This window comes from Mauremys mutica, chromosome 5, assembly GCF_020497125.1.
Source record: "Mauremys mutica isolate MM-2020 ecotype Southern chromosome 5, ASM2049712v1, whole genome shotgun sequence".
Classification (NCBI taxonomy): domain Eukaryota; kingdom Metazoa; phylum Chordata; order Testudines; family Geoemydidae; genus Mauremys; species Mauremys mutica.
In genome coordinates this window covers 123,159,744-123,187,380 of record NC_059076.1, presented here as the reverse complement: position 1 = coordinate 123,187,380, position 27,637 = coordinate 123,159,744, and the positions used below count along the sequence as shown (strand labels likewise).

General features: G+C 41.6%; 1 protein-coding gene across 1 annotated transcript in view; it reads left to right on the top strand.

Moving 5' to 3' along the window:
• HTT (huntingtin) overlaps positions 1–27,637 on the top strand; it is a 195,771-nt gene that overhangs the window by 143,926 nt on the left and 24,208 nt on the right. Inside the window, exons 54-61 of the mRNA XM_045017515.1 lie at positions 6,486–6,586; positions 8,647–8,801; positions 9,263–9,402; positions 9,617–9,699; positions 19,723–19,853; positions 20,042–20,171; positions 22,425–22,580; positions 25,381–25,571. Of these exons, the coding sequence (XP_044873450.1) occupies positions 6,486–6,586; positions 8,647–8,801; positions 9,263–9,402; positions 9,617–9,699; positions 19,723–19,853; positions 20,042–20,171; positions 22,425–22,580; positions 25,381–25,571 (1,087 nt within the window). The remainder of the gene's footprint in view (positions 1–6,485; positions 6,587–8,646; positions 8,802–9,262; positions 9,403–9,616; positions 9,700–19,722; positions 19,854–20,041; positions 20,172–22,424; positions 22,581–25,380; positions 25,572–27,637) is intronic.

Genomic DNA, 27,637 nt, shown 5'->3' with positions numbered 1-27,637 from the left:
CCAAACAATTCAATTTTGGTACTTCATTGACTATCATTTTCTATGTAGCAGTGGAATAGTGGATATTGCAGAGCAGGATAGAATTACTGTAATTCAATGAGCACTAAATTCAGCTCAGAATTGTAATATGAAATTTTAGTAGTACAGAGATTTAACTTTGGTATTGCCAATTCCTTGTTCCTTGTATTCTATAGAAATATCCATTGTTTTTTTCCTGCAACACACCATTACTGTTAGATATATCAGTCACAATTCAGGGCAGCTGCACCTATCTTTTCTCTCTATGGTCCAGCAAGGGAACTCACTCTTAGGCTTCTGGCTCCCTAGCTGTTACTTCTCTTGGGCGGAGACATGCTTCTGTCTTTCCTGACTGATTTATTTCCAGGCTGCACAGTTCCCTACTTAAATTGTGAATTCCCAGCAAGGCAGACTGCCTCAGCAGGTCTTTGCCTTCCTCCCTCAGGGACTATAAACGGTGTACTGCTCATGCTTCAGTTACTACATAGCAATTTCTAAGCTAGTACATTTATTCTTAAGGTGAAAGTATTACAGAAAAACATATTAAAACAATAAAAGAAGCTACACACTGCTAATAAGCTTACTGGCCCCTGTGAATCTGAGTGTGTCTTCTTTATATTGTTTGGGTCTTTAATCTGTCCTCCTGTAACCGAGGATCAGCAGATATCGGGTCCCCTCCTCATGGCATAGCTTCCAAAGTGTGAGTTTTGAAGTAGGAAACGTGCATTCTTCGAATGCTGTCCCTGTGGGTGCTCCACTGTAGGTGTCTGTGCGTCCCGGTGTCATTGATAGGAGACTTTTGGTAGCAGTGTCTGGTCGGGGTGCATGTGCCCCAGTAGCCGCCTTGTGGTGCTGGCCCCCCTCATTTCCTTCTCATCCATCCTTGGCTGCAGACTGAGCTCCATGAGCAGTGTCTGAAATAGAGCAAAACAAAATACATTAGATAGTAGAGTTAATAGGTAGTGGATAGCGTAGATTTAGTATTAAGTATCAGTTTCAAACTAGTTTTCCCCCCAAAAAACTAACAAAAAAAATTTGGTGTTCTTTATAAATAGTTTATACAAAAAAATTAGTAAAATAATGCCAAGCTCACCTGGATTCAAAAGATGCCTTTCTCAGATGGACACTTGTTTAAGGAAGTGATGCCAATCTCAGATGGACACTCGCAGTGCGTTCATTGCTTAGGAGAGAGACACGTCCCTCAGAAATGCACACACTGCAGCAATCTCAAAGCCAGAGTGAGGAGAGACAGGGATCTGAGACTAAAAATGATTTTGTTGGAAAAATCCCTTACTCCTCCATTGGACAGTAATAAGAACCAGAGAGAAGATTCTCCAGGAACCTCCTCCCTAGACAGGGAAAGCACCCTAACCTCCAGAAAATCAAGGAAAAGGTATGCCTCACCCTTGCAGAAAGAGATGTTAAAGGGAACTGTTTCCAGCTGATGGCCAGCAGGGGTAGCACGCTCGACACTTTGGGCATATCTGGCACTGGCCGCACCGCGAGCACGAATGATAGAGAGGGAGTCGAGTGGAAGGCATAAGACTGCCGCCTCCTCCACAGCACCACCAACCCCAAGGAAGGACCCGGTGCCGACGATACCTAAACCGGTGATGTAACCTCCCAGTACAGATTCCATTGGAGCAGTTATCAATAAAGATGAGACCAGCCACATCAGTACCGACTAAAGCGACACACAAGAGGTCGGTACCGAAGCAAGTGCTCAAACAGATATATACAGCACCAATGACCTCAGCCCTGATCAGACCAATAACATCAATACCAGGGGCTCCTATACTTGGCACTGACAACTCCCCAGTACCGTTGGCACCGATAAACCAAGACCTTCTCTAGTGAGGAGGAAGATGATATGGAGGAGGGAGTATTCTACTCAGATCACTCCTCCCCCCTCCGGTGCCAAACCTCAACCATCACTTACAAATACTAAACTATGCCCATGCAGAGACATGCCACCATGGTTGACCAACCCATGGATGTGCCCACCCTTACCATTCCCAATGCAGTGGGCACACGGGGCTCCATGGGTGATGTACAGAGTGCAGATGCAATGGGGACATGTCTCTTAAAGGAAGCAAATATGACCACCTACAGTGACAGCCACAGAACCATCGGAGGTACCTGAGGAAACTATAGAGGACTTGGACGATACACAAGAACTGCCACCGGAACACAACTTCTCTTCATCACCAGATGAGTCAGTCATGCCTCCTTCAACCACGGTGATAGATGATCCAAAACAATTCCAAGAATTGCAGCCGTATCTGCATTTCACCACAAGACAGAAGGATTTATAGCCTTTAGGCATCCAATCACCAAATGATTACTTTTATAGGAATTCAAAACATGTACTTTGTGGTCTCCAAACCAACACCAGCATGGGATCTAAACTTCGTACTTAAGAGCCTCACCAAAGCCCCATTCAACCCCTTGCTACCTGCTCGCTACTACATTTATCAATGAAGGTAGCATTCCTTGTAGCGATCATATCAGCACGCAGCGTGAGCGAGATCAGGGCCTTTATGGCCCATCCGCCTTACACTGTATTCTTTAAAGACAAAGTGACTTTGAGACCACACCTAAGGTAACCTCATCATTTCACATCAATAAATCTATACATCTCCCTGCGTTCTACCCTAAACCACATAGGTCTACTCAGGAATCCGTGCTACACACACTAGATGTTAGACGAGCACTAGCACTCTACCTAGATAGAACAAAACATTTCCATAAGTCATCAAGACTCTTCATATCCACCACGGAATGATCAAAAGGCACAGCCATCTCAAAACAGAAATTGTCTAAATGAATTTCAAATTGCAAACAAATATTACCAACAACAGAAGAGAGAACCCCCATTACCCAGAGGATTAGGGCCATAGAATCATAGAATATCAGGGTTGGAAGGGACCTCAGGGAGGTCATCTAGTCCAACCCCCTGCTCAAAGCAGGACCAATTCCCAACTAAATTATCCCAGCCAGGGCTTTGTCAAGCCTGACCTTAAAAACCTCTAAGGAAGGAGATTCCATCACCTTCCTAGGTAACCCATTCCAGTGCTTCACCACTCTCCTAGTGAAAAAGTTTTTCCTAATATCCAACCTAAACTTCCCCCACTGCAACTTGAGACCATTACTCCTTGTTCTGTCATCAGGTACCACTGAGAACAGTCTAGATCCATCCTCTTTGGAACCCCCTTTCAGGTAGTTGAAAGCAGCTATCAAATCCCCCCTCATTCTTCTCTTCTGCAGACTAAACAATCCCAGTTCCCTCAGCCTCTCCTCATAAGCCATGTGCTCCAGCCCCCTAATCATTTTTGTTGCTCTCTGCTGGACTCTTTCCAATTTCTCCACATCCTCCTTGTAATGTGAGGCCCAAAACTGGACACAGTACTCCAGATGAGGCCTCACCGAGGGACGTGATCATTCCCCTCTTTTTGACATTGATCTGCTGGCAATGCCCCTACTTATACAGCCCAAAATGCCATTTGCCTTCTTGGCAACAAGGGCACACTGTTGACTCATATCCAGCTTCTCGTCCACTGTAACCCCTAGGTCCTTTTCTGCAGAACTGCTTCCTAGCCATTCGGTCCCTAGTCTGTAACAGTGAATGGGATTCTTCCGTCCTAAGTGCAGGACTCTGCACTTGTCCTTGTTGAACCTCATCAGGTTTCTTTTGGCCCAATCCTCTAATTTGTCTACTTTCCTCTGTATCCTATCAATTCAGTGAGAGCCATTTCTACCTCAACAGCATTTCTACATAACGTACCAATCAAATAAATATGCCAGGCTGCAACCTGGGTCTCAGTACATGCGTTCACAAACCACTATGCAATCACAAAAGATTCTGAGGCAGATGCAATACTAGGTCTTACGGTACTATCATCGACTATCTAACCTACTCCGGAACCCAACCAGCCATAATGGGGTACTGCTCTACAGTCCCCTACAGTGGAGCACTCACATGGACAGCGCTCGAAGAAGAGCAGGTTACTCACCTTGTGCAGTGACTGAGGTTCTTTGAGATGTCCCCCTGTGGGTGCTCCACTACCCACCCTCCTCCCCTCTATTCTGGAGTTCTAAATAGGAGCATTACGGTAGAGAAGGAACAGAGGGGGGCTAGGATGCGCGAGCACTAATGGCACCACAAGGCGGCTACTGCACAAGTTCGCCCCGACCAGACAGTGCTACCAAAAATCTCCAATCAGTGGTGCCGGGATGCACCGTCACCTACAGTGGAGCACCCACAGGGGGACACATCTCGAAGAACCTCAGTTACTGCACAAGGTGAGTAACCCTCTCTTCCCTTCCCTTCCCCCCGGTATTTCCTAGTAAACCCACTTAACTTGAAAAGTTCAGATTATTTCAAATATTCCTTTGAACCTCATAACAGTTCCCAAGGTTTGCATTAGTCAGGTCTCCTCCCTAGACTCGTTACTTAGAATCCCACAATAATACATAACATTTGCATTTTGAATACGAGCCTCTAAGATACTTAAACTTAATTCAAAAAGGTTTTATCCAGGTTATTGCAGTAAAATTAGCATAACTATCGCAGTGCCATCAAGTTGTTTTTTATGTTTGGCACTGACATTGTCAGGCTGTGCCACTTCTGTCTCACCACACTGGCTAACAAGAATATTCCAGTCCTGGATTCAGCAACCAGACATTAGACTTAATGATGAACGGTTGTTTAAAACCAATTTAATCAAACAAAAGGGTTATTCTGATCCCAAAGGACCAGCCACGTACCCAGGTCAATATATAACTCAGATCTTACCCAAGAATCACGCTGTTGCCAATCCTTTAGTATCTAAAATCTAAAGGTTTATTTATAAAAAGAAAGCAAGTTGAGAGTTAAAATTGGTTACAGGAATCAAATATATACAATAATTGCAAAGTTCTTGGATCAGACTTGTAGCAGTGATGGAATAAACTCTGGCTTAAGTCTGGTTGCTTCAAAATCATTGGAAAGTCCTCAGTCCTTTGGTTAGAATGCTCCCATTAGTATAAGTCTATAGTCCAGAGGTTTGAGCAGGAAAGAGGAAAAATGAAGCTGTTTCCAGGGCCTTTTATAGCTTCTGCCAACTGAAGGGAAAACCTGTTGTTCTAGTTTGTGGAAAATTACAGGTAAGAAGATGGTGTTTGGAGTCACATGGGCAAGTCACATAGGCATGCATGCTTTGCTTAGTCAGGGTAATGGTCACTGCTATACTCTAGTTACTGCTTGCATCCGAAGAAGTGGGTATTCACCCACGAAAGCTCATGCTGCAAAACATCTGTTAGTCTATAAGGTGCCACAGGATTCTTTGCTGCTTCTAGTTAGAATGTTCACATGAAAGTCCATCAGGTGTGGATGGGCATCTTCCATGGTCCATTGTGAGTTAAGTGTTCCTTGATGGGCCATTTAACTTGAATAGTCCCTTCAAGATGTGCAGCTTAAATACCTTGTGGGTGTTATCACAGGAACAAACATTTGAAATACAGGTACATAGTTAATATTCATAACTTCAGATACAAATATGATACGTGCATACAAATAGCATAATCACATTCAGCAAATCATAACCTTTCCATAGACACCTTACTTCACATACTTTGTACAAGATTTGTTGAAATTATATAGCAGTGGTAGCTACAATGATCTACATAGTCATATTTTAATCAGATAATATCACACAAGGCTCATTAAAAAGAGCAATGGAGGCAGTAAGTAAAATGAATGGGTCTTTCCCACCAAATGAGATTTGGAAGGCTGCAACATAGAATTCTCCGTGTACTTACAAAAGACCATTGTTGGGATAACACATCACAGAAGAAGATGTATTTGATTGATTTATGATTTAAGTCTGTATCCTGTTTGATCACTCTATACGCTGAGTTGGAAGAATGTTCTCATATTTTATTAATTTTATATGTAAACTTTAGTAGTCAGGGATCTATTTGGGAAACCTTTGCATTATTTGAATTGTGTTTAAAAAAAACCCCTCTTCTTCTGGGAATGAGCTTCCACTGAGAGCTATATATTTTTTTAGGGTCATTTGGGACCCTCTAGACATTTCTACCCTGCAGAAATGGACAATTTTGGATGCCTTTTAGTATTTATTATGAAAACCCTGTTCTCAAATTTTTGTTCATTGAGGTTTTATTGCTTTTAAACTATAAAATCAAAAACTAGAGTTGTGTCTGAAAAACAAATCAGAATAGGATCATTTACGTACGCATGTTCAGAATCCAGTTTAGGTAAGAGATTGACATTTTTTAAAATAGAATTGAACAAACTTAAGTTACAACAGTTATAAAAATGACTTAAATTGAAAGGGAACCAGTGTGAAATTATTTCTGTGGACATTACATCTCATTTTAAAATGCTGTTCCACATTTGTAATAAAAGCTAGTTTATAGTTGCATTGAAGTAGTAAATAGCCTTATATCTTTGAATATGTTCATAGGGTGGACTAGCCGTACCCAGTTTGAAGAAACCTGGGCTACTCTCCTTGGTGTGCTTGTAACTCAACCAATTGTAATGGACCAAGAAGAAAGTCAACAAGAGGTAAAGCCATTCAGTGACATGTTTATGTAGTATAAATGCTTTTCCTTATTGGTAATTTAACTCTGTTAGGCAGACCCTTGCCTACTGTAATACTGCAAGATGACTTCCTTTATAATTAACATTTACCTTCTCGGCTAAAGTCTCTGCCTGTAGGTAAATGGTTTTGGAAAGTTTGAGGAAAAAATTCAACCATTTTTGAGTTACAGATAAATGAAAGAAGTACACTTCAAACCCTAATTATGGTAATACAGATGCTTAATTTTATTAAGCTCAGGCAGAAATCACCAAAAGATTACAAGAAACCTATTATTGCATCAGAAAAAGGCTGCATCTTTATAATCAAACTCAGGAAATGAACTAATTAAGGTTCCAACAGCAACAATAATTTGGTCAGATTACACATGATATTTTCTATTCCTGTTTTAGTGTTAAAAAGTAGCTTGATACAATACTGTTTGTTGTAAGATTTATATCACAAAGTGAGCAGGATGTGTAATGTAGCCCAGTCACTGTTGCTGTTGTATCCTGAACTAACCCATAGACGTCATAGATGGAGAAACCCGCTATGTGGTCCATCTCCCTGCACTTGCAGGCAGCTTGAAAGTATTGTATCAATAAGATCCTTAAATATGTTTTACTGCAGCAGGTTATTGAAATTGAACATTTACAAAGTGCTGCAATGCAAACAACTTATTGGAAAATAAATGTAAACTAAAAAGAATAAATATGAATGAATTAGGAAAGGTTGGTGCAGGCAGAATGGGGAGAAAGGATGGGCCAGTGGCTAGGTCACTAGCCTGGGACTTTGGGTGATCTAAGTTCAATTTGCTGCCCACCACAGACTTCCTTTGTGATCTCGGACAAGTCATGTGGTCTCTCCGTGCCTCAGTTCCCGTCTATAAAATGGCGGCATGTTTACCTACTTCACAGACGGTAAATACATTAAAGATTGGGGATGCTCTGATACTATGGCAATGGGAGACATATTTTTTTTTAAATTGAAGAAATGAGTATCTAAGATAAATGTATAGAATGGAAAAGATTGCTGAATACAGCAAAATTTGGAAAAATTGTTAATGTCTTAAGAAACAGTTTTCTTAAGGTGAAAGCATTACAGAGCAAATGTTAAAAACAATAAAAGAACCTTCACAATTGCTAGCTAATAAGCTTACCAGAGATCACCCCTCTTCCCCAATCTCCAACCAGGGTTCTGTTTGCTGTCAGTCCTTCCAACCCTTCTCTAAGGCTTGGGGCCCTCCCTTTGGCCAGAAGGTCCTGTCCATTTGCAGGATCAGAAAGACTGCCCTAAATCAATTTAAATTCATTTATACAAGTCCTTTTCTGGCCAGCTGGTCTTTAGAGAATCCAGTTGTAACTGGTATATGCAAGTCTCCCCAGGTTGTGGTCCCTCTTAGCAAGTGTTATAGCCTGAGTGAATTTGCTTAATCACTCCCACACACACTGTTCTTAGTTCCTGGAGGGCTGTGGTCTCCTCCCCCACGAAATTGCATACAATCCTTGGCCCACAGTGATATATAAACTTAATACAGTAAGATTTCACATAATTCAATAAGGTTTGACAAGGATATTGCAGAAAATTGTCATATTTGTCACAGTAGTTATTGACTTGAGCATAAATGTATATCATTTAGTTATGATGGATTATATTATTGCAACTTAATCAGTATCTAAAAAGTGATCACAAAAACTTGGGAATGGATCCATCTGAACTTAGACGCAACATGAAAGTAAGTGGATGGTTCTGAAAATATTAAAAAATCTCTATCACGAGATTGTAGGTTAAATACTTATAATTATATTTAGTTCCCAAAGAATATGAGGCGTCATACAAACAACAACATAGATTGATGTGGTGGCCAAAGTTCTGGTCAGGAAGAAATCTACACTCTCACCAGAAACATTGCCAGAGTCTTTAGGGTGTTGCTTTCCACGGAAGTATTGAGAGAGCATCTGTAGCATCAAGCGATATGTTACATTGGTTTTGGTGGAGCTTACGATTTTCCATTTTCACTTTCACATAGAGTATGTTCACTTTACAGGAAGACACAGAGAGGACCCAAATTAATGTTCTTGCAGTACAAGCCATAACCTCCTTGGTGCTGAGTGCAATGACAATACCAGTTGCAGGCAATCCAGCAATTAGCTGCTTGGAACAGCAGCCCCGCAATAAAGCTTTAAAAGTTCTGGATACCAGGTATTATTTCACCTGTTCTGAAAGCACATGAATGTATATTGATGGCTTGATGTAGAGTTATGCACAAGATAGCTTATTCTGTTAACAGCACTAATATAGACATGTGGTGTATAATATAGATGTATATGTGTGTATATATACATACACACGTTATATTTTGTAAACCCCAAAATGAAACACTACACTATGAGTACATTTACTTTTAAATATAGCTACATCTCTTTTGTTGGCAGAGCAGTTGTCCGATGAGAAAGCTCTTCATGTTTTTCTAAGCTAAATATGGAAGGAACCCTAAATATCACAGTAAACCTTAAGCTCAGGCAAAATTTCAGACTTGTTTAAAAACAATTAAGTGAATATGCAGCTAGGATAGTAAACTAGTAATTTTCATACTTAATTTTATAGGCAAATGCTGGAAAAAACATCTTAAGCCATTAATGTGCTTTCTTCTGCACTTTCAGGTTTGGGAGAAAGTTAAGTGTTATCAGAGGAATTGTGGAACAAGAAATCCAAGCAATGATATCTAAGAGGGATAATATTGCCACGCACCATTTTTATCAAGCATGGGACCCTGTTCCATCACTTTCTCCTGCTACCACAGGTGTGTGCGCAATGGTCATTTATACCAATAATTCTTCAGTCCTGCAGTGAATGAAATGATGGCTGCTTGCTGAAAAAAGTAACTTTTATATGTGATAGAAAAAACAATTACAGGAATTACCATATACACTATTCTGAACAAATAATGTAGAAAAAAAGTAGTTTTCAGGTTTATTGGGCATTTGTTTAAAAAGTCCTTTGTCTTTTTATTTTAGGTGGTCTTATCAGCCATGAAAAGCTTTTACTGCAGATCAATACTGAGCGAGAAATGGGAAACATGGGCTATAAACTAGGACAGGTTTGTTCAAGTTAATACATCAAGCCCAAACTTTTTAAAACTTTTTTGTCTTTATTCTCAAAAATCCAGTTTAAGAAGCATTGCTTAACATCCAATTTAGATTTAGTAAACTAAGGACAATCTTAAATCCTGACTGAAAACAAAACAAGTGAGGTTTTTTTGAGTTGTAAATAAATTTCCTAGCTAGGGAGCACAAGTCCTCCACCAGGGTTCATTGAATACTTGTTAGCACCAAGTATAATGCCTTATCAATAATTCTGATGTTTAAATTCATATTTCATTCCATGACTAAATTTAAACTCCTTTTGGAAAAATAGTATTCCATTTTAAAAAGGCACAAATGCATTAGCAAAAACTTCTTAATTTCAAATACTTAATTTAAATAACATTACTATCATTGTTAAAAGATCTAAATTGCCCAAGTTAGTATTTCCAAGTAAGATATGGAAAATATCAGATTTATGTTGTCTGTCTCTAGGACCCTTGCTTCCCCCTTTATTAGTTGGGAATATTTTAACTTGCTGGATGTCATATTACTGTCCATTAGCAAGGCATTTGTATTTCCTACAAGAAAATCATTACAGCTATAATATAACAATAATACCAGCATTTTTATTGTAGGACTAGTAGTGCAAAAGTTCTGACTGAGAAGGAACTTCTATTACAAACTACCATTTTTAGGTACTTATTGTCACTGTTCAGGGCAACTGCACCTGTATTCCACCTCCATGGTCCCTTGAGGACACCCACTCTAGTCTCATAGCTCCACAGCTCTTGGGAAGAGACCCACATGTCCCTCCCTCCTGACCAGGGTTTTTTCCAGGCTGCACAGTTCCCTGCCTCCATTGTGGCCACTGTGCTTTGCTTTCTCTCCAGAAGCCACTAACAGCATAATTTCTATAGTTACAAGTTACCACACAGCTCTTTCTATTCAAGCACATTTTATACTTAAGGTGAAACCATTACAAATAAAGCACATTAAAAACAAAAAAGAACCTGCATACATGCTAAAAAGCTTACAAGAGGTTGCCCCAACTCCAGCCTTAGGCTCTCATAGGAGTCAGTCCTTCAGAACCCACAGCTGGGTTCACCCCATCGTTATAAGTTCATAACTGTCTCAGATTCAGAATAAGAACTACCACGAATAGTTCAGTCTTTCCTTGATGCTACTTGGTCATCAGATCTTGGCCTCATATAACAGGTGATCAGCAAACGATAGTCCACTTCTTAAGGGCGTTGCTTCAAAAGGCTGGGTTTTGCATAACCAGGAATTTGCATTCAACACTTTTTGTTCCAAAAGACCATTATTATCTGGCATATTATGCAACATAGTCCTTTGTACCCCCAGGTCTCACATCTGTCACATCTCCTCATTCCAGACATTACATACATTCCTGGCCCATGATAATACATAAATCATTCATTTAAAATAATGGACCCCAAAGATGTATAAACTTAATTCAATAAGGTGTATCAAGGATACTGCAGAAAAATGCCATATCTGTCACACTTACGTCCGAAAATGTTACTGCCCAAAGGTGAGTTTATTTGGCCAGGAAAGCTTTTTTTTTGTGTGTGCGCGTGTGTGCTATTGAGTGAAAATTAAGTTTATTCATAAGTTAACTTTTCTGATTTTTTTTCTTGAACTCCCAATTTAATTTAATTTTTAAAATCTTCAAATATGTCATTGGCTCATTCCTTAATGACATCCCTTTGACATGTTTCAAGTCATTTTGTTGACAGAGTTGAGCATTACAATATTCTGCATTGTATAAACACATTGTACAAACTTCTGGAGTTTAGCACCGTACCAGAGATGCAGTTTTTCAAATACAGACAATTTAGCTTCACACATTGAAATAAATGGTCTTCTGGAGTAAGGTTTTTGTGTGTTGAATTTCCTTTCAATCTTTTTAATTGAAGTGACTCCATCATTAGACTAATATGCAGCTGTGAAATTAAGTTTAACTTGCAGTCTAATTTATGACCCTGCCAAAATGCGCCATGTACATTTGTGAATATTCTGACAATTAGAATTTGTTGCTCATTGATGAGTAACGTCATTTTTAAAATAACTTAATATTAGTCTTATTTTTCTTTCTCAAAATAACAAAAACATTTAATCCTTATGTAGAGATTAATCATTGGAGAGAATTATTTTTTACATTCATAAAAATTAAAATGGCCCAATGGATTTTTTTCACATTTTTTATTCATTTCCTCACTCACCTATGCCTCTTTACTCCCAATTAGAAGCCCAAACAAAAAAATTTGCTATTTAGCTTGTGGGCTGAGATCTTGTACCACTTTTTCTGCCTGGATTGAATTTTATTTCCAATTTGCAAGCCCCTGAAAACAGAGTTCACAGTGGAAACATGACATAAATAACCTTGATTGTTGTGAGTATAATGCTATATGTGGGTACTGTGTATAGAATATATATATAAAGTATTTATAAATATTAAAAAGTTTAGATTAAGGGAAACCTTTCTAAGTATGTATGTGTGTGGTCCTGTCTAGCTTTATGTAATGCCAGCTAATTTAACTAAGATCATAACCTCAGTACGGTTAAATTTCCTGGATGGACGTTCTAGTGTACACATCATCATTATAGCTGCTGCTTGCACGATATAGAGCAAACAAGAATGCAACATTTTAAGCCTATTTTATTTTTAAAATGAGGAAGCAAATCTGTATTTTTTTTGTGAATAATTTTAGAAACTTTGGGAAGGGATGGAAGAATGTAAACATACACTTAGGAAAGATAAAGCTGGTTTAGCTAGACTATTGGTGTAGAAATTTTGTTTTTCAAGTTAGAATTCATAGAAATAACTTAATTCCCTGATTAAAACAACTTTTTCTATAGATAATTGGAGTAAAACCATGTTTTGTAGTCTAGGTTGAGACCAGAAATCCCATCTCTAATTGTGATCCATGTAAGATTTTTAAGTCCTTAGGCCTGGTCTACACTAGGACTTTAAATCGAATTTAGCAGCATTAATTCGAACTAACCGCTCGACCGTCCACACCAGGAAGCCATTTAATTCGAACTAGAGGGCTCTTTAGTTCGAATTTGGTACTCTACCCCGACAGGTGGAGTAACGCTAAATTCGACATGGCTAGCTCGAATTAGGCTAGGTGTGGATGCAAATCGAACTTAGTAGCTCCGGGAGCTATCCCACACTGCACCACTCTGTTGACGCTCTGGACAGCAGTCGGAGCTTGGATTCTCTGACCAGCCACACAGGAAATGCCCCGGGAAAATTTGAATTCCTTTTCCTGTCTGGGCACTTTGAATCTGACGTCCTGGCTGGACATCAGGGCGAGCTCCGCAGCACCTGCAACAATGCAGAGCTCTCCAGCAGAGGAGTCCGGCCAATCCAAGAATAGAACGAGGTCCCCAGCATGGACAGACCGGGAAGTCCTGGATCTGATCGGTGTGTGGGGCGAGGAGTCTGTGCTGTCGGAGCTGCGCTCCAACAAGCGGAATGCAAAGACCTTCGAGAAGGTCTCCAAAGCAATGATAGAGAAAGGATACAGCCGGGATGCAATGCAGTGCCGCGTGAAAATCAAGGACCTGAGACAAGGCTACCAAAAAGTCAGAGCGGCAAACGGACGCTCCGGAGCCCAGCCCCAGACATGCCGCTTCTACGAGGCACTGCATGCCATTCTAGGTGGGTCTGCCACCACTGCCCCACCAGTGACCGTGGACTCAGTGGATGGCATAGTGAACCTGGACAGTTCCTCCTCGATGTTCGCCGATGTGGAAGATGAGGAAGGGTCTGTGGAGGACGGCGCAGGCGACAGCCAACACAATACCGCTTTCCCTGACAGCCAGGATCTCTTCATCACCCTCACAGAGATCCCCTACCAACCCTCCCCGGCCGTTAACCCGGACTCTGAATCAGGGGAAGGATCAGGCGGTAAGTGCTATAAACATGTAAACATTTATTTTTTATAAAACAGGTATAAAAAAATAGAAATACTATATATAAAATTTTCAATGAAAAACTATATGAAAAGTAGGTCCACACATATAGGGATTGAACAATAATCCTCCAGGGACAATTCAAGAAAGGTCTCATTTAGGTCCTCGAAAAGCCTCCGCAGGAGGTTCCTGGGGAGAGGTGCCTTGTTGGGTGCTCCGTGGAAGCACACTCTTCCGCGCCAGGACATCCTTATGTAGATGGGAATCATCGCCTCCACAAGCATGGCCGCATATGGTCCTGGTCTCTGCAGGGCTTCCCTTAGCATCCGCTCTTTGTGACTCCGAGGGACCCGCATCAGGGTGATCTCGTTCATGAAATGCTGCATCTAATTAGGGCAATTAGTGTATTGTTACTGTTGTGAATGGTTGACTTTTACTTTGCATAACAATGACGCTCGCTTAACAGCCACGTGTTGTAGGCCACATAGGAAAAGCATACATTGATCTTTCCCGTGCACTGGCGGGAGTGGCTGGAAAAGGGTCAGAGTATATGATTTCCAGATTGCCTTTAGCGGGAGGGCACAGCTATCCATTAACTGATAAGCAGAATGTACTGTAAGGCTTACCAGGACTGTCTGCTAGACGGATTCAGCTGTCTCTCCCCACTTGTCCGCTCTCCTGTGCAATGCCGCAGCCAATGAGAGTGTATTCCGAAATCTCGAACTTGTCCTGAGATCTCGTGAGACTTGTTGCCCTGTATGGTCTTGTTCAGAGAAACTGACTAGACTGTGTTCACTGTTCGCAAACATGTATCTGTTCAAGGAAATCAGTTACTTTTCCCATCACACATCTTCGGCTCTTTCCCGGACTGCCCCGGCATCCCCCTCGCAGAGGCTGGTGCAGATTAGGCGGCGAAAGAAAAAGACTAGGGACGAGATGTTCGCGGAACTGATGGCCTGCTCCAGAGCCGAGGCGGCAGAGCAGAGACAGTGGAGGGAGACCCTATGTCAACAGCATCGCACACACATCGAACGGGAGGATAGGTGGCGGCAGGAAGACCAGCAGGCGACTCAAACGCTGCTTGGCCTAATGAGGGAGCAAACGGACACGCTCCGGCGCCTTGTTGATGTTCTGCAGGACCGCAGGCAGGAGGACAGAGCCCCCCTGCAGTGTATCTGCAACCGCCCTCCCCCGCCAAGAAGTCCTGCCCCCCCCTCACCCAAAAGTACAAGACGGAGGGGCGGTAGGGGCTGTGAGAACTGTCACTGCACCACTGCATAGCGCTAATGTACCACACACCTCTCACGCTATAAATTTGTAGAAGTGCTTCCCTTACAGGCTCACCCAGTCCCAAATCCAAGTTTCATCCCCCCACTGTGTATTAGATTATTAAAAGCTGTTTGCTGTTATTCACTGTTTCGGTCACGTCTTTCGTGTCAGAGGATTTTTTTGTGTATGGGGGGGGGGAGGGGATTTATAATTGCACGGTATAGCCTACATTACCAGGGTACAGACTTGGGGGCATGATCAACTGCAGGGCACACACACACTGCAGTCAGTAGGCACCAGGGTCACTCTGTGTGGTGTATGCTGCCCCGGGTCATTCTGTGATGTGTATGCTTGTCCAGGGTCCTAGCGCCTGCCACCCCCTTAATGTTAAGGCACGCTGCCCTTACCATGCACTTCCACCGTAGCAACAAGCCTCTCCGCTGCCCTGAGCCCCAACAAGAGCCCTCATCCACGGACAGATACTCACCCTTCCCCCAAACCCCTCACCCCTTCCTACGCCCAAACCCGCAGCCCACTGCCGTCATCCAAACCCCTATCCAAAGAAGGCACCACTCGCCCCTTCCTGCAAACCCGCCCCTTCCTGCAAACCCACCCCTTCCTGCAATCCCTCCCCTTCATGCACAACCACTTGCAACCGTCCCCCACCCCAGAGACCTATGTAGGAGCAGGAGGATGTCATTCCTCTATGGAACAAGCGGTCTACATCAGTGCACACCGTGCCCAGCACAGTATGCGTCCATATTTCAACACCTGAACAGAAATGCAAAGTAAAACAAAGATTTATTAATAATGAGCGTAACAATTAATTTGCTTTAAAACGTGCTTTGGAAGTGGGGGAAACTTGGAGAACGGGGTATGTAACCGCAGATTGAAATCGACACATACAGACACAGGCCCAGGGTCAGTTTCTCTTGAAAGCAAGTGGAGAGTCATAGGTTACCCTGCTCTCCGAGGAAACTTGCTTTCAAAGCCTCCTGGATACACAGCGCTTCCCGCTGGGATATTCTCTCGGCACGGGTGTCTGGCTGAGCGTAAACTGCAGCCAGGCGATTTGCCTCAACCTCCCATCCGGACAAAAAGGTCTCGCCCTTGCTCTCACAGAGATTGTGTAGCACACAGCAAGCAGCAATAACTACGGGGATATTCTTTTCGCTGATGTCCGAGCGAGTCAGTAAGCTCCGCCATCTCCCCTTGAGACGTCCGAAAGCACACTCCACCACCATTCTGCACTTGCTCAGACGGTAGTTGAAGAGTTCCTTCTCTCTGTCCAAGGCGCCTGTATAGGGCTTCATGAGCCAGGGCATTAGCGGGTAGGCTGGGTCCCCGAGGATCACTGTAGGCATCTGCACATCCCCAACCGTTATTTTGTGGTCCGGGAAGAAAGTACCTGCCTGGAGGCGTTTAAACAGACCAGAGTTCCTGAACACACGCGCGTCATGAACCTTGCCCGCCCACCCAACGAAGATGTTGGTAAAACGTCCCCTATGGTCTACCAGTGCTTGCAGCACCATTGAAAAGTAGCCCTTTCGGTTAATGTACTCGCTGGCCTGGTGGGCTGGTGCCAGGATAGGGATGTGAGTCCCATCTATAGCCCCACCGCAGTTTGGGAATCCCATCGCGGCGAAGCCATCTATGATGTCCTGGACGTTTCCGAGAGTCACTACCTTTGAGAGCAGTTGCTCAACGATTGCGTGGGCTACTTCAATCACAGCAACCCCCACGGTAGATTTGCCCACGCCAAAGTGGTTCGCTACTGACCGGTAGCTGTCTGGCGTGGCAAGTTTCCAGAGGACTATGGCCTCTCGCTTCTGCACACTCAGGGCTGCTCGCATCCGGGTGTCCTGGCGCTTCAGGGCAGGGGACAGCAAGTCACAGAGTTCAAGGAAAGTGCCCTTACGCATCCTGAAGTTTCGCAGCCACTGTGATTCATCCCAGACCTGCAGCACTATGCAGTCCCACCAGTCCGTGCTTGTTTCCCGGGCCCAGAATCGCCGTTCCACACCATGAACTTGACCCATTGCCACCATGATCTCCACGGCGCGGTGTACCCTGCTTTGTGAGAGGTCTGCGCCACTCTGTGAATTCCTGTCCTCACCGCGCTGCCGGAGCCTCCTCGCCCGATTTCTCAGCAGCTGACTGTGGAAGAGGTGGACGATAAGGTGCGAGGAGTTGACAACGGCCATAAGTGCAGCGATGATCGCAGCGGGCTCCATGCTCGCAGTGCTGTGGCGTACGCGCTGTAACTGACAAGAGAAGGGCGCGAACAGATTTCCCGCCGGAGCTTTCAGGGAGGGAGGGCGTGATTGACGGTTCAATGACAACAGTTACCCAAAAGCACCCTCGACACATTTTCCCCCCAGGAGGCATTGGGGGCTCTACCCAGCATTCCAATGGGCAGCGGGGACTGCGGGAACTGTGGGATAGCTTCCCACAGTGCACCGCTTCCAAAGTCGACGCCAGCCCCGTTATTGTGGACTCAGAAATTCGAATTAGTGTATTTACTGTGGATACACAAATTCGACTTCATAAGGTTGAATCCACAAATTCGACTTAAGTAGATTCGAAATAGTCTTGTAGTGTAGACAAGGCCTTAGTCTCCCTCTCTTTCTTTAGAGCACTTAAATATATTTTTTAAATGTATTATATTGTGCTTTAAAATTCAGAATTATGACTCAGCTTCTTACCTAAAATGTAGTTATCATAAGAAATGATGCTTTGAACTTAAATTAGGAAAATTGGAGTTGCTCTGTGGTGTTCAAGACACGGTTTCTCAGATTACTTGCAAACACAAGTTTTTTACTGCAGTCTGCATTGCAGAACCATTGAATCCTCAAGCTATATTGTACTCTACTTATGCAGCAACAACAACAAAATTTCATCTAATTTCTGATTTCATAAACTTATCAGTGATAAGATAAGCCAGGGCACAACTTGCTTTTTGGAAACTGGTCTCAGCTTACTGTACTCAGAAAAATATCATTTTGACTTGTCATTGAGCAAACTGATGCAAACATTCTTATTGTGTGCCAGATATGAATGTGGTGCTTTACAGAAGTGTAAATAAGCAGTGCTGTAAATATTTAACACCTGAGGCCAATATTTCCAATGAGTGCCTAAATTTAGGCTTCTAAAACCATATCTAGGCACCCAAATGAAATCGGCCCATTTTTTCAGAGACGGTAAACAATCTCAGTGATGTTTTTTTGAACAAAACTACTATTGACATTCTTATAGTTACCCTTGGAAGTATATTGAAAGATGCTCCAATACATCAGTTTTTAAGGAGTTTACTTTTCTTGCTTAGTTTTCAAAGAACAGTAGAGCATGAAAGGTGTTAAAAATGTGTAATGGAAATGAAATGCGCACTCAGTCTGACTCAGTGAGATTCCCCTCCCCCCCCCACTTGCAAATCTGAAAATCATGTATACTTAATTTTTCTGCCCAATGCTGCAAACTGACAGCACAATGGAAAGCAGTAAAACTGCTAGGGATAATTCTAGCAAATTCTGGATCCAGATTAAAAAAAAGTCACATTTAAAGCAAAATATTTTCAGTCAGAAGTTAAACATAAGCATTGTAATATTAACCTGTACATGACCAGGAATGATATAACGTATAAAATTTAGGAGAGCACTCAAAATCTTTTATATTAAGTGGTGTTTTTCTAGAGTTGTGTGACACTTTCATAGTGAAACCTGCAACAAAAGAAAATGTGGCTGGTTCTGGACTTTGTTATAAGCTCAACATTTTCATCAGGTTTTCTAAGATTTGTTAACCTTTCAGCCAACTTGTCCCAACTTTCATGAGCATTGGCCAGATTGATTTTAGTTTTGTCTGATTTTTTTCATAGTTTCAACCCAACATTATCTACAGTGAGGCCATTTCAGCTAACTGGCACTTTGAATTTGGGATTTATTTAGCCCCCAAAATTAGGGTGCAAAATCCATTTATGCGAACTGGATGGGATTCACACACATTCAGATGTTTCCACAAAACCCTGTGGAATGATATCAGAGTTTCATGCTGATCTATTTTTTTTCCATCCTCCAGACACCACTAAGGGAAGGCAGCAGTGTCACTGCATATATCTCGTAGTAGAAGTCTAATACTGCATATTACTTGAGCCTTGGCTGTTTAAAACATGATTATTCAAACTCTGACCTTCCAATTCTCTTTCCTAACAAGCATTTTTCTGAAATTAGCATAGGAGTTGCAATTAGCTAAACCCAGTTAAGTTTGCAGTAGAACCAGCAGTCACTAACCTTCCCATGTCCTCTTTAATTTCACAGTAGTAGCATTTTCTGAATTGTTTCTAGTTTGACACTAGAATATAAATAAAGGAAACATTTTTTTAAAGTATTTTTTGCTAGGGAATTCAGGGTTGGGACTTGCTCCTACATATATTGGTTCCCAGACAAGATACAGTTGGTTATAGCTATAACTTAATGGGTCTGTGCTAATGTACTGTAAGTGTAGTGATATGATTGATGCCTGTAAAACTTACTGTTGTGCCTGTAAACTCAATATGCCATATGTTTTTAGAAACAAGTTTAGTATTTTCAGTGAAGTGATAGGGTGCACAGCATAATCTTGTTGCTGCCATATAAGCATAACACATATGCAACATAAAGTACTATAAAAAATAATGGTATAAAGCTTTTATAAACATCTCTTTATATACTGTAGAGTATTTTTGCTCCACTTTTAAACAGAAAAATTTGTTATAGCTTTTTTGTTCTAGCAACTTCTAATTTGATTATGAAAAAGCTAAATATTTTTCAAGTTAATGTTTTCTGATATTTAAGGTTTCTATACACTCCGTGTGGCTAGGAAATAACATCACTCCATTGAGAGAAGAGGAGTGGGATGAAGATGAAGAAGATGAGAGTGATATGCCTGCTCCTTCTTCACCACCAACCTCTCCTATTAACTCCAGGTCACTTGTGTTGTTTTTTTTTCTGTTTGCGACTTGAACAGACTTCAGTTCTTGTGTTTTGAAGTCATTAAAAGAGAATCATATGTTGCCTTTTATAAAATGGATGCTGTGTAAGGATTGCTTTTCAAAGTAATTAGGAAAGAAACACTAATATAGTGATTGTAATCTTTGCTCATTGTACGTTGCAGGAAACACCGGGCTGGGGTTGATATACATTCTTGTTCTCAGTTCTTGCTTGAACTGTACAGTCAATGGATATTGCCATCAAATCCTAGCAAGAGAACGCCAGTCATTCTGATTAGTGAAGTGGTGCGATCAGTAAGTCTAAAAAATAAATTCTGTGCCATAATTGAGTGCACTTTCATGGTATGTTTGAGTTTACAGAGAGTTTATAAAGTAGCTTTTCCTAATATGCAGAAAAACTGACTTCTGTAGGCATCGTCATTGATGTAATGATACATCCTTCATCTGTAATGATAACTTGAAGTTCAATGGGAAAGATTTTGATTAAAATATATTAAGCTGTTTTAAGCACTCATTAATAGTAGGATATGTGTAAACTTGAATTAAAAATAAATGTTATAAAAGAATACTTGAAAATAAATTCTTCTTTTACTTGCCTACCAACTAAGACTAGAGTTCAGGATTCTGTGTTTACCCTGTAATATAATGAGGGAGAAAATATAAAAGCAGAGGAACAAACGATGTAAGTAGGCACTAAGATTATTATTGAAGCATCTGATGAAATCTAGGATTCTTGAGGGATGGAGAACTGGGGAGTGATTGCCACTGAAACTTTTAAGATAATATAAATTGAAAGGCAATTATTCATAGACTTAGAAAATGTTAGGATGGGACACTCTTGCTGCAAAAGTAATGTATTGTGCATTTTTGGAAGTCTGGGTTCATAGTGTTGCTAAACAGTCTTCAGAACTTGCTAGCAGATATTTCTAACAGAATCACAAGTGGTTTGTGAAGGACTCTGACATTGGGTCAGTGTTTGACCAGTGGGATTTTCCGTGCACAGATTTGTTTGCAATCAAGAACAAGAAGTGAAAAAAATTCTGCTCCACTGAGGACCAAGTGCCAGTTCACAGTCAGATGCTTTTCTGTTTCCATTGACTTGAGGCCTATATTATGCCTGCCTATCCATCCATCTGATCACATGAGTAATGAGAAAGATGAAGCAGGACTTGGGATTAATCACTCTTTTAGCTCTTGCCTGGACAGGTGGTAGAGCTCAAGAGGTGGTCCATATAGTCCCCCAATAACTCTTTCTCTCTTTCTCTCTCTTTCTCTCTCCCTCCCTCGGGACTTAATCAGCCAGGACAAGGGAAGAATACTTCTTTCAGACCTGGCATCTCTATGTCTCATGACATGGAAGCTGTGTTGTTGGTGGCTGTAGAGAGAACCTGCTCTACATATGGACCTCCAGGGCAGATTAGCACGTTGTATGGCACAAGAGCACAAGGAGCTTCTGGAATTTGTTTCAGAAAAATCCCATAACTGAGATATGTACGGCAGCTAGTTGGAAGATGATACATACCTTTATTAAGCTTTATTCCATGGCAAAGGCATCTGGTGCTTGATTTGGTAAAGCTGTGCTGCAATAATTATTTTCGTTAGAATCTAAGCACCCTTCTCTGTTACGTTGTCTACTGCTTGTGAGTCACCAGATGAGGAATACATGTAGACAAGCACTTGAAGAAGTAAAGGAAGTTACTTAATTTGTACAGTGACTGGAGCTCTTCCAGAAATATCTATATGTAGTCTATAGCCCACCCTCCTTTCCCAGCTATTGCAACATCTAACAACACTGGAATTCCATATTGGTGAAGGAACTGAGAGTTGGTTGGTCACTCCGCCCACTTTATGCCCTCAAGCGAGGGGGCTTAAGAGCATGAAAGGCACAGGCATGGTCCAACGGGAACTACTGAGTCCAATCTTGGCCTGGGGCACAAGTGCCCCAGACATGGAATACATATTGAGAACACATCTCAAATCCAAGTTACTATACAAGTAAGCCCCCCCCCTTTTTTTTTTTTTGACTCCTAATCAGGGGTATGTGATAGTAAAAATACCTGGGTGGTCGAATAGAGCGTTGAGGGATATGTTTGGGGCACCACCCCTACACATATTCAACACTGAGTTAGCTAACACATTGAATAAGGTAGTGAGCAATTCAGCCATAATTCCTAAAACAAAGCAGGGAGCATTTTCCGATGTTTTGTGTTACTGTTATTTAAGAGATACAGAACCCTAAACTCTGCTTTCAGAAGGTATGTAAGAAGAATTGGCTTTAAATATTTTATTTTAAAATGTGTGTAAATGTCTTTCTACTATTTTGGGTTCTTTAAAAAGACAAAGTTTGACTGTTCCTTTTTAAGACAGTGTCTGATTAGACTATATCTGATTTTACTGTAGCTTTCAAATTAAAACCTTTTATAGCCCATGTTACAATAAAAGGAGTTGAATTATTTTTTTGCTGGCAGTTACATTAAGTGGGGAGAGTCTAATGTTTGTGACTTGATAATTACAGATTTTTCTACTCCATTTTTATCATGTTCACAGCTTCTGGCAGTGTCTGACTTGTTTACAGAAAGGAATCAATTTGAGATGATGTACACCACATTGACAGAATTGCGGAAGGTGCATCCATCAGAAGATGAGATTCTTATTCAGTATTTGGTACCAGCCACATGTAAAGCAGCTGCTGTTCTTGGAATGGTAAGAAATTGTCACTTAAGAGTTGTGGCAAGTCTGAATGTACTGCCATTTTGGTCTATTTGATGCTGGAATTGCTGCACTTCCACCACAAAGAACTGGCATATTTCAGAGTTTTTAGGGAGCACCTCTCGTGCTGACAGCTTCATATTTTTAATACGTTTTTAATTACTTCTCATCCATCCATTTTTTAATAATTTTAATAATTAACGTAATCAAAGCTAGACCCAGTGTCTTTAATTGTGTCCTGAAGACTGCTATATTTGTGGTTTGGAGTGTTCTGGGGAATGAATTCCAGAGGGGAGACCCTTAAATGGCAGAGTAGTAAATAAAGATGAGGACAGGGCAGTCATACAGAGTGATTTGGATCACTTGGTAAGCTGGGCCCATTCAAACAAAATGAGTTTTAATACAGCCAAATGCAAATTTATACTTCAGGGAACGAGGAATGCAAGCTATATGTATAGAATGGGGGATGTATGCTGGAAAGCCATTACTTTAGGAAAGATCTAGGGATTATGATGGACAAGCAAGTCAACATGAGCTCCCAGAGCAATGCTGTGGCAAATAGAACTAATGCGATCCTTAGATGTATGAACAGAGAAGTAGGGATGTGATTTTGACTCTGTATATGGCATTGGTGGGACTGACTTTGGAATTCTGTGTCCAATTCTGGTGTCCCTATTTTAAAAATGATGTTGAAAAATTAGGGAGGATGTAGAAAAGAGAGACAAAAATTATTCAAGGACTAGAGAAAAGGCCTTACTGTGAGAGTTTTTAAAGAACTTAGCATAAAGAAAATTGAGAAGTGACTGGATTACTGTATTGAAGTACTTTCATGGGGAGAAGAGACTGGGTACCAAAGAGCTCTTTAATGTAGCAGGAAAAGGCACAACAAGATGTTTAGAAAGTGAAGCTGGGCATATTCAAATTGGAAATAGACAAAAAAGTTTAGCAGTGAAGGTGGAAAAAAACTGGAACAAACAACCAAGGAAAAGGGTGGATTCTGCATCTCCTGATGTCTTCAAATCAAGACTGGATGCCTTCCTGGAAGATATGCTGTAGTCAAACAAAAGTACTTGGGATCAATACAGGGGTAACTGCATGAAATGTAATGTCCTGTGATATGCAAGAGGTTAGCCTAGATGATCTAATATTGCCTTCTGGCCTTAAACTCTGTGAAACCAAGCGCCTTCCTCTGGACCAGCAAGAGTCTCCATTTGATTTTTAACTGCTGTGACAAGGGATACGGTAAGAGCACAGGTCTGTGTAATGGTTCATGCCACTCAGAAGTTGGGTAGTTGCTGTGCGTGCAAGATTGTAGATTAGGATGGACTTTTTGTAGTCCTAAAAAGAGCGCATTTTAGTATTCTAGGCAAAGGCATGGAGGCCCATTGCTAGGTCCCCACTAGGAGTGATTGACCATAATCCTATGATCAGTTGTAGATAGTGAATGTTACCATTGAGCTGCTGCTGTTACCAGAGAGAGCCTGAGCAGTGATAGATCCACTAAGACTCCAAACCTGAAAGTCATTGTAGTGAAAGATGGAAATACATTTTCCAATATATGGTGCAGAAACCACCTTCACCTACACCCAACCACTTCCACTAAAAATTCTCATTCCATTCATGAAGCTCATTGAAAGCAAAGCTGCTGCCATAAACATCTCCCTGTAAACTTTCATAAAGCCACTTGGTTGCCCTCCTTTAAAATCCCTCCTTAAAATCTTCTTTGCTCTGATGCATACAAAAAGCTTGACAATGGTTAGGCAGCTAGTGTACTGTGCTTAACTGTTGTCTCATTGTGTCCTTGAACGGGTGCCCCTCCTCCCCCAGCTGTCTGTTTCTGTCCACCTGCTGTCTCTTGTCTTTGGGGCAAGGGCTGTCTTGTTATGTTTATAAGTGCCTAGCATAGTGAGGCCCTGAGCCCTGACTGGGACCCCTGGGTGCTACAGCAATATAAATAACCTGCATTCCAGCCTTCTCAGCTTCTGCTTCTTCAGTTACAATCCTCTAATACCATGTTCACCCTAAACATACAGGTGATGGGGAGGAAGCGGTGTCCAGGTGTGACTGTCAGTGGCCATGGGTAACAGATAGTTGTTTCACTGGACCATCAACAGTGTGTCCCAGTGACTGAGGCTCCATGGTAATGTTTACCATAGATGCGGTTTAGAGTGCTTACGTGCCAAGCATCCTTATATGCAGATCTTGGGAATAGAGCAATCTGTTTCATATATTAGCATTCTTCTTCACATGTCCACCAGTTTGGAGGACCATTGACAGATTAGAAACTTCTAGGAGCTAAAGGCCTACATATAAGGATGCTTAGTATGTAAACATCCTAAACTGCATCCATGGCATCCCTTACCTATCAATAGTATTAGTGCTTCCCCTAAACTGATGATATATTATGACAGTTTTTCTTTTCCAAGTATGACAACATTATGTTAACATCTTGGTACAGTGGTTTACCATTTAACTTGCAAAAAGTTGATAAAGTATTTACACTGATTTAATGTTATGATCTCTTTGAGGAGAATGCTTTTACACTGAGAATTTGATGCAACCTTTTTAGTTTAACTAAATTTGCAAGCCAGAATATACCAGTTTTCCAACTTGTACAAAGGGAGATTTTAACATTATTCAGATATCTAAGTACTTGTTTTGTGTAAACCTCTGATTCATGGTACATCTTCTATTCTTTAGTTCACTAACAAACATTTTTCCAGTTGTAATGAATCATCAGAATGGTGCATTGGTCCAGTAATGCTTTTAACGCATGGTTTTGTTTGTGTATTAGGATAAAGCTGTAGCCGAGCCAGTAAGCCGTCTGTTGGAATCAACACTTCGCAGCACCCATATGCCAAGTCGGATTGGAGCTCTGCATGGAATTCTTTACATCCTTGAGTGTGACCTTCTTGACGAAACAGCAAAGCAACTCATTCCAATTATCAGCGAGTATTTGCTTTCCAATCTGAGAGGGATAGCCCAGTAAGTGTTCTGTATTTGAAATTTTGCAGAGAACAATTTGAACTGTAGAATAAGCATCTAGAAGTATCCTGGTTTATCCAAATCTCTTGATCCTGTAAAACAAGCTTTTTGAGAAGATTCTTAGGACTTCAGGTTGAGAATATGCTAATTACATTTCTTGCAGTGTTACTATTTTTGCTTCTGATTCCAATTGAAAATAGAGTGCATACTCATGAGCAAAAAGCTTTTATATTTCAGGTTTGAACCTCAAAAAGATAGTTGGTTTCAAGATTGAGGTGAATAGTCAATTTTTATTTTTATGTGGACATTGTTTGCCTGTCCCCTAGCCATTTTGAAATTTAACAGGCTCTCAGACTGGAAACTAAAGGTTTCTATCCATAGATCAGAAATCATAATAGTACTTGATACATACTAGTGTCCCCTTGCCACTATCTTCAGCTTTGATTTGCAGAAGTGACATGCTTTGAAGGAAGAGAGAAAAACAAGTGTTTGATAGTTCAGTAGACTATCTTACAAAATCATCCCTTGTTTTAATATAAAAAAGCAGTGGTTTTCAACCTGTGGTCCGCAGACCCCTGGGGGTCCACAGAGTATCTCTAAGATTTCCAAGAGGGCCTGCAACTCCATCTGAAATTTTTTAAGGATCCACAAATGAAAAAGATTGAAAACCACTGTCATAAAGGGTTTAAACTTTCTTCAAGTGCTTGTACATGTCCATTTCACTGTTGGTGTGTGCTGACTCTGAGCACAATCTCCAGAAATGTTTACCTCAGTGGTACCCATCAGAGAGGTTTGAGCATCCTCTGGGGTGCTCATAGCACTGGTAAAAAGGACCCAGCTGACTCTGTGCCCTCTCAGTTCCTTCTTACCTACTATGATGGTTGCTGGAACTGTTCCTCTTGCTTTGACAAGCATTCTCAGTGATCTTTGTTTCCTCTGATTATTGTATATAGTTGGCATAGTTTTGCTGTACTATGCTTTCCCATCTGTCCTGCTCATGAACAAGATTCTGCTCTAGATCAGATGTGACTGGGTGTGGGTCATTCTAATAGCCTCAGCTTGCCCTCACCAACATCAGTTTGCCTCACTGCTAGGCCTTTCTGTGGCGGCTCCACTCCTGCTCCCTCTACATCTGGACCTGATCTATCAGGACTATGGTTAGATACTGCACCTGAACCTCAGCTCCCTTCACTTGATGGCCTGGAAGCTCCATGGCTAAATCCCAGAGAGCTGGCTTGCTTGGAGTAGGGTTGTCATGTCTTACTGGGTAGCAGGAAGCCCTCAATCCACCAGGGTTACTTACTTCACAAAATGGAAGTCATTCTTCATCTGGGCTGCCCAACGCGGAGTCTCGCCTGAACGGTCATTATTTCAGGACATTCTTGAGTACTTGTTACACCTGAAACAGCAAGGTTTAACTGTCTCCTCAATCAAGGTTCACCTTGCAGCTCTATCAACTTTCCGTCCTCGGTGGATAACCAATCTGTTTTTTCACATGAGATGTCTATCTGTTTCCTCAATGTCCAGAAAGATTATACCCCCAGGTACAAGAGCCCACCCCTGCCTGGATCTGAACTTGGTCTTATCGAAATGTATGGGTCCCCTGTTTGAACTGTTAGCAATGTGCCCCTTATTATACCTTTCATGGAAGGTGGCTTTCTTAGTGGCCGTTAGTTACATCCTCACTCTAGCTTCCTCCAAAAGGTGGTTTCCCATTTCATAGCAATCAGGCATTCTTCCTGTCAGTTTTCTACCTGAACCACATGCAAATAGGGAAGAACAGCAGCTTTGCTCATTGGATGTAAAATATGCACCAGTGTTCTTTATAGAAGGGACCAAACCATTTCATAAATCCACCCAGCTGTTTTAGCGGTAGCTGACAGGATGAAAGGTCTCCCCATCTCTGTTCAGAGAATTTCATCTTGATTCACATAGTGCATTCTCACGTGTTACGAGCAGGCGAATGTTCCGCCACCAGCTAGCCCAGGAGTGAGCAAAATATGGTTCGCGGGCCACGTTCGGCCCACCATGACTAACATTTCTGTCCAGCCTCCTCTGCCCCTTCC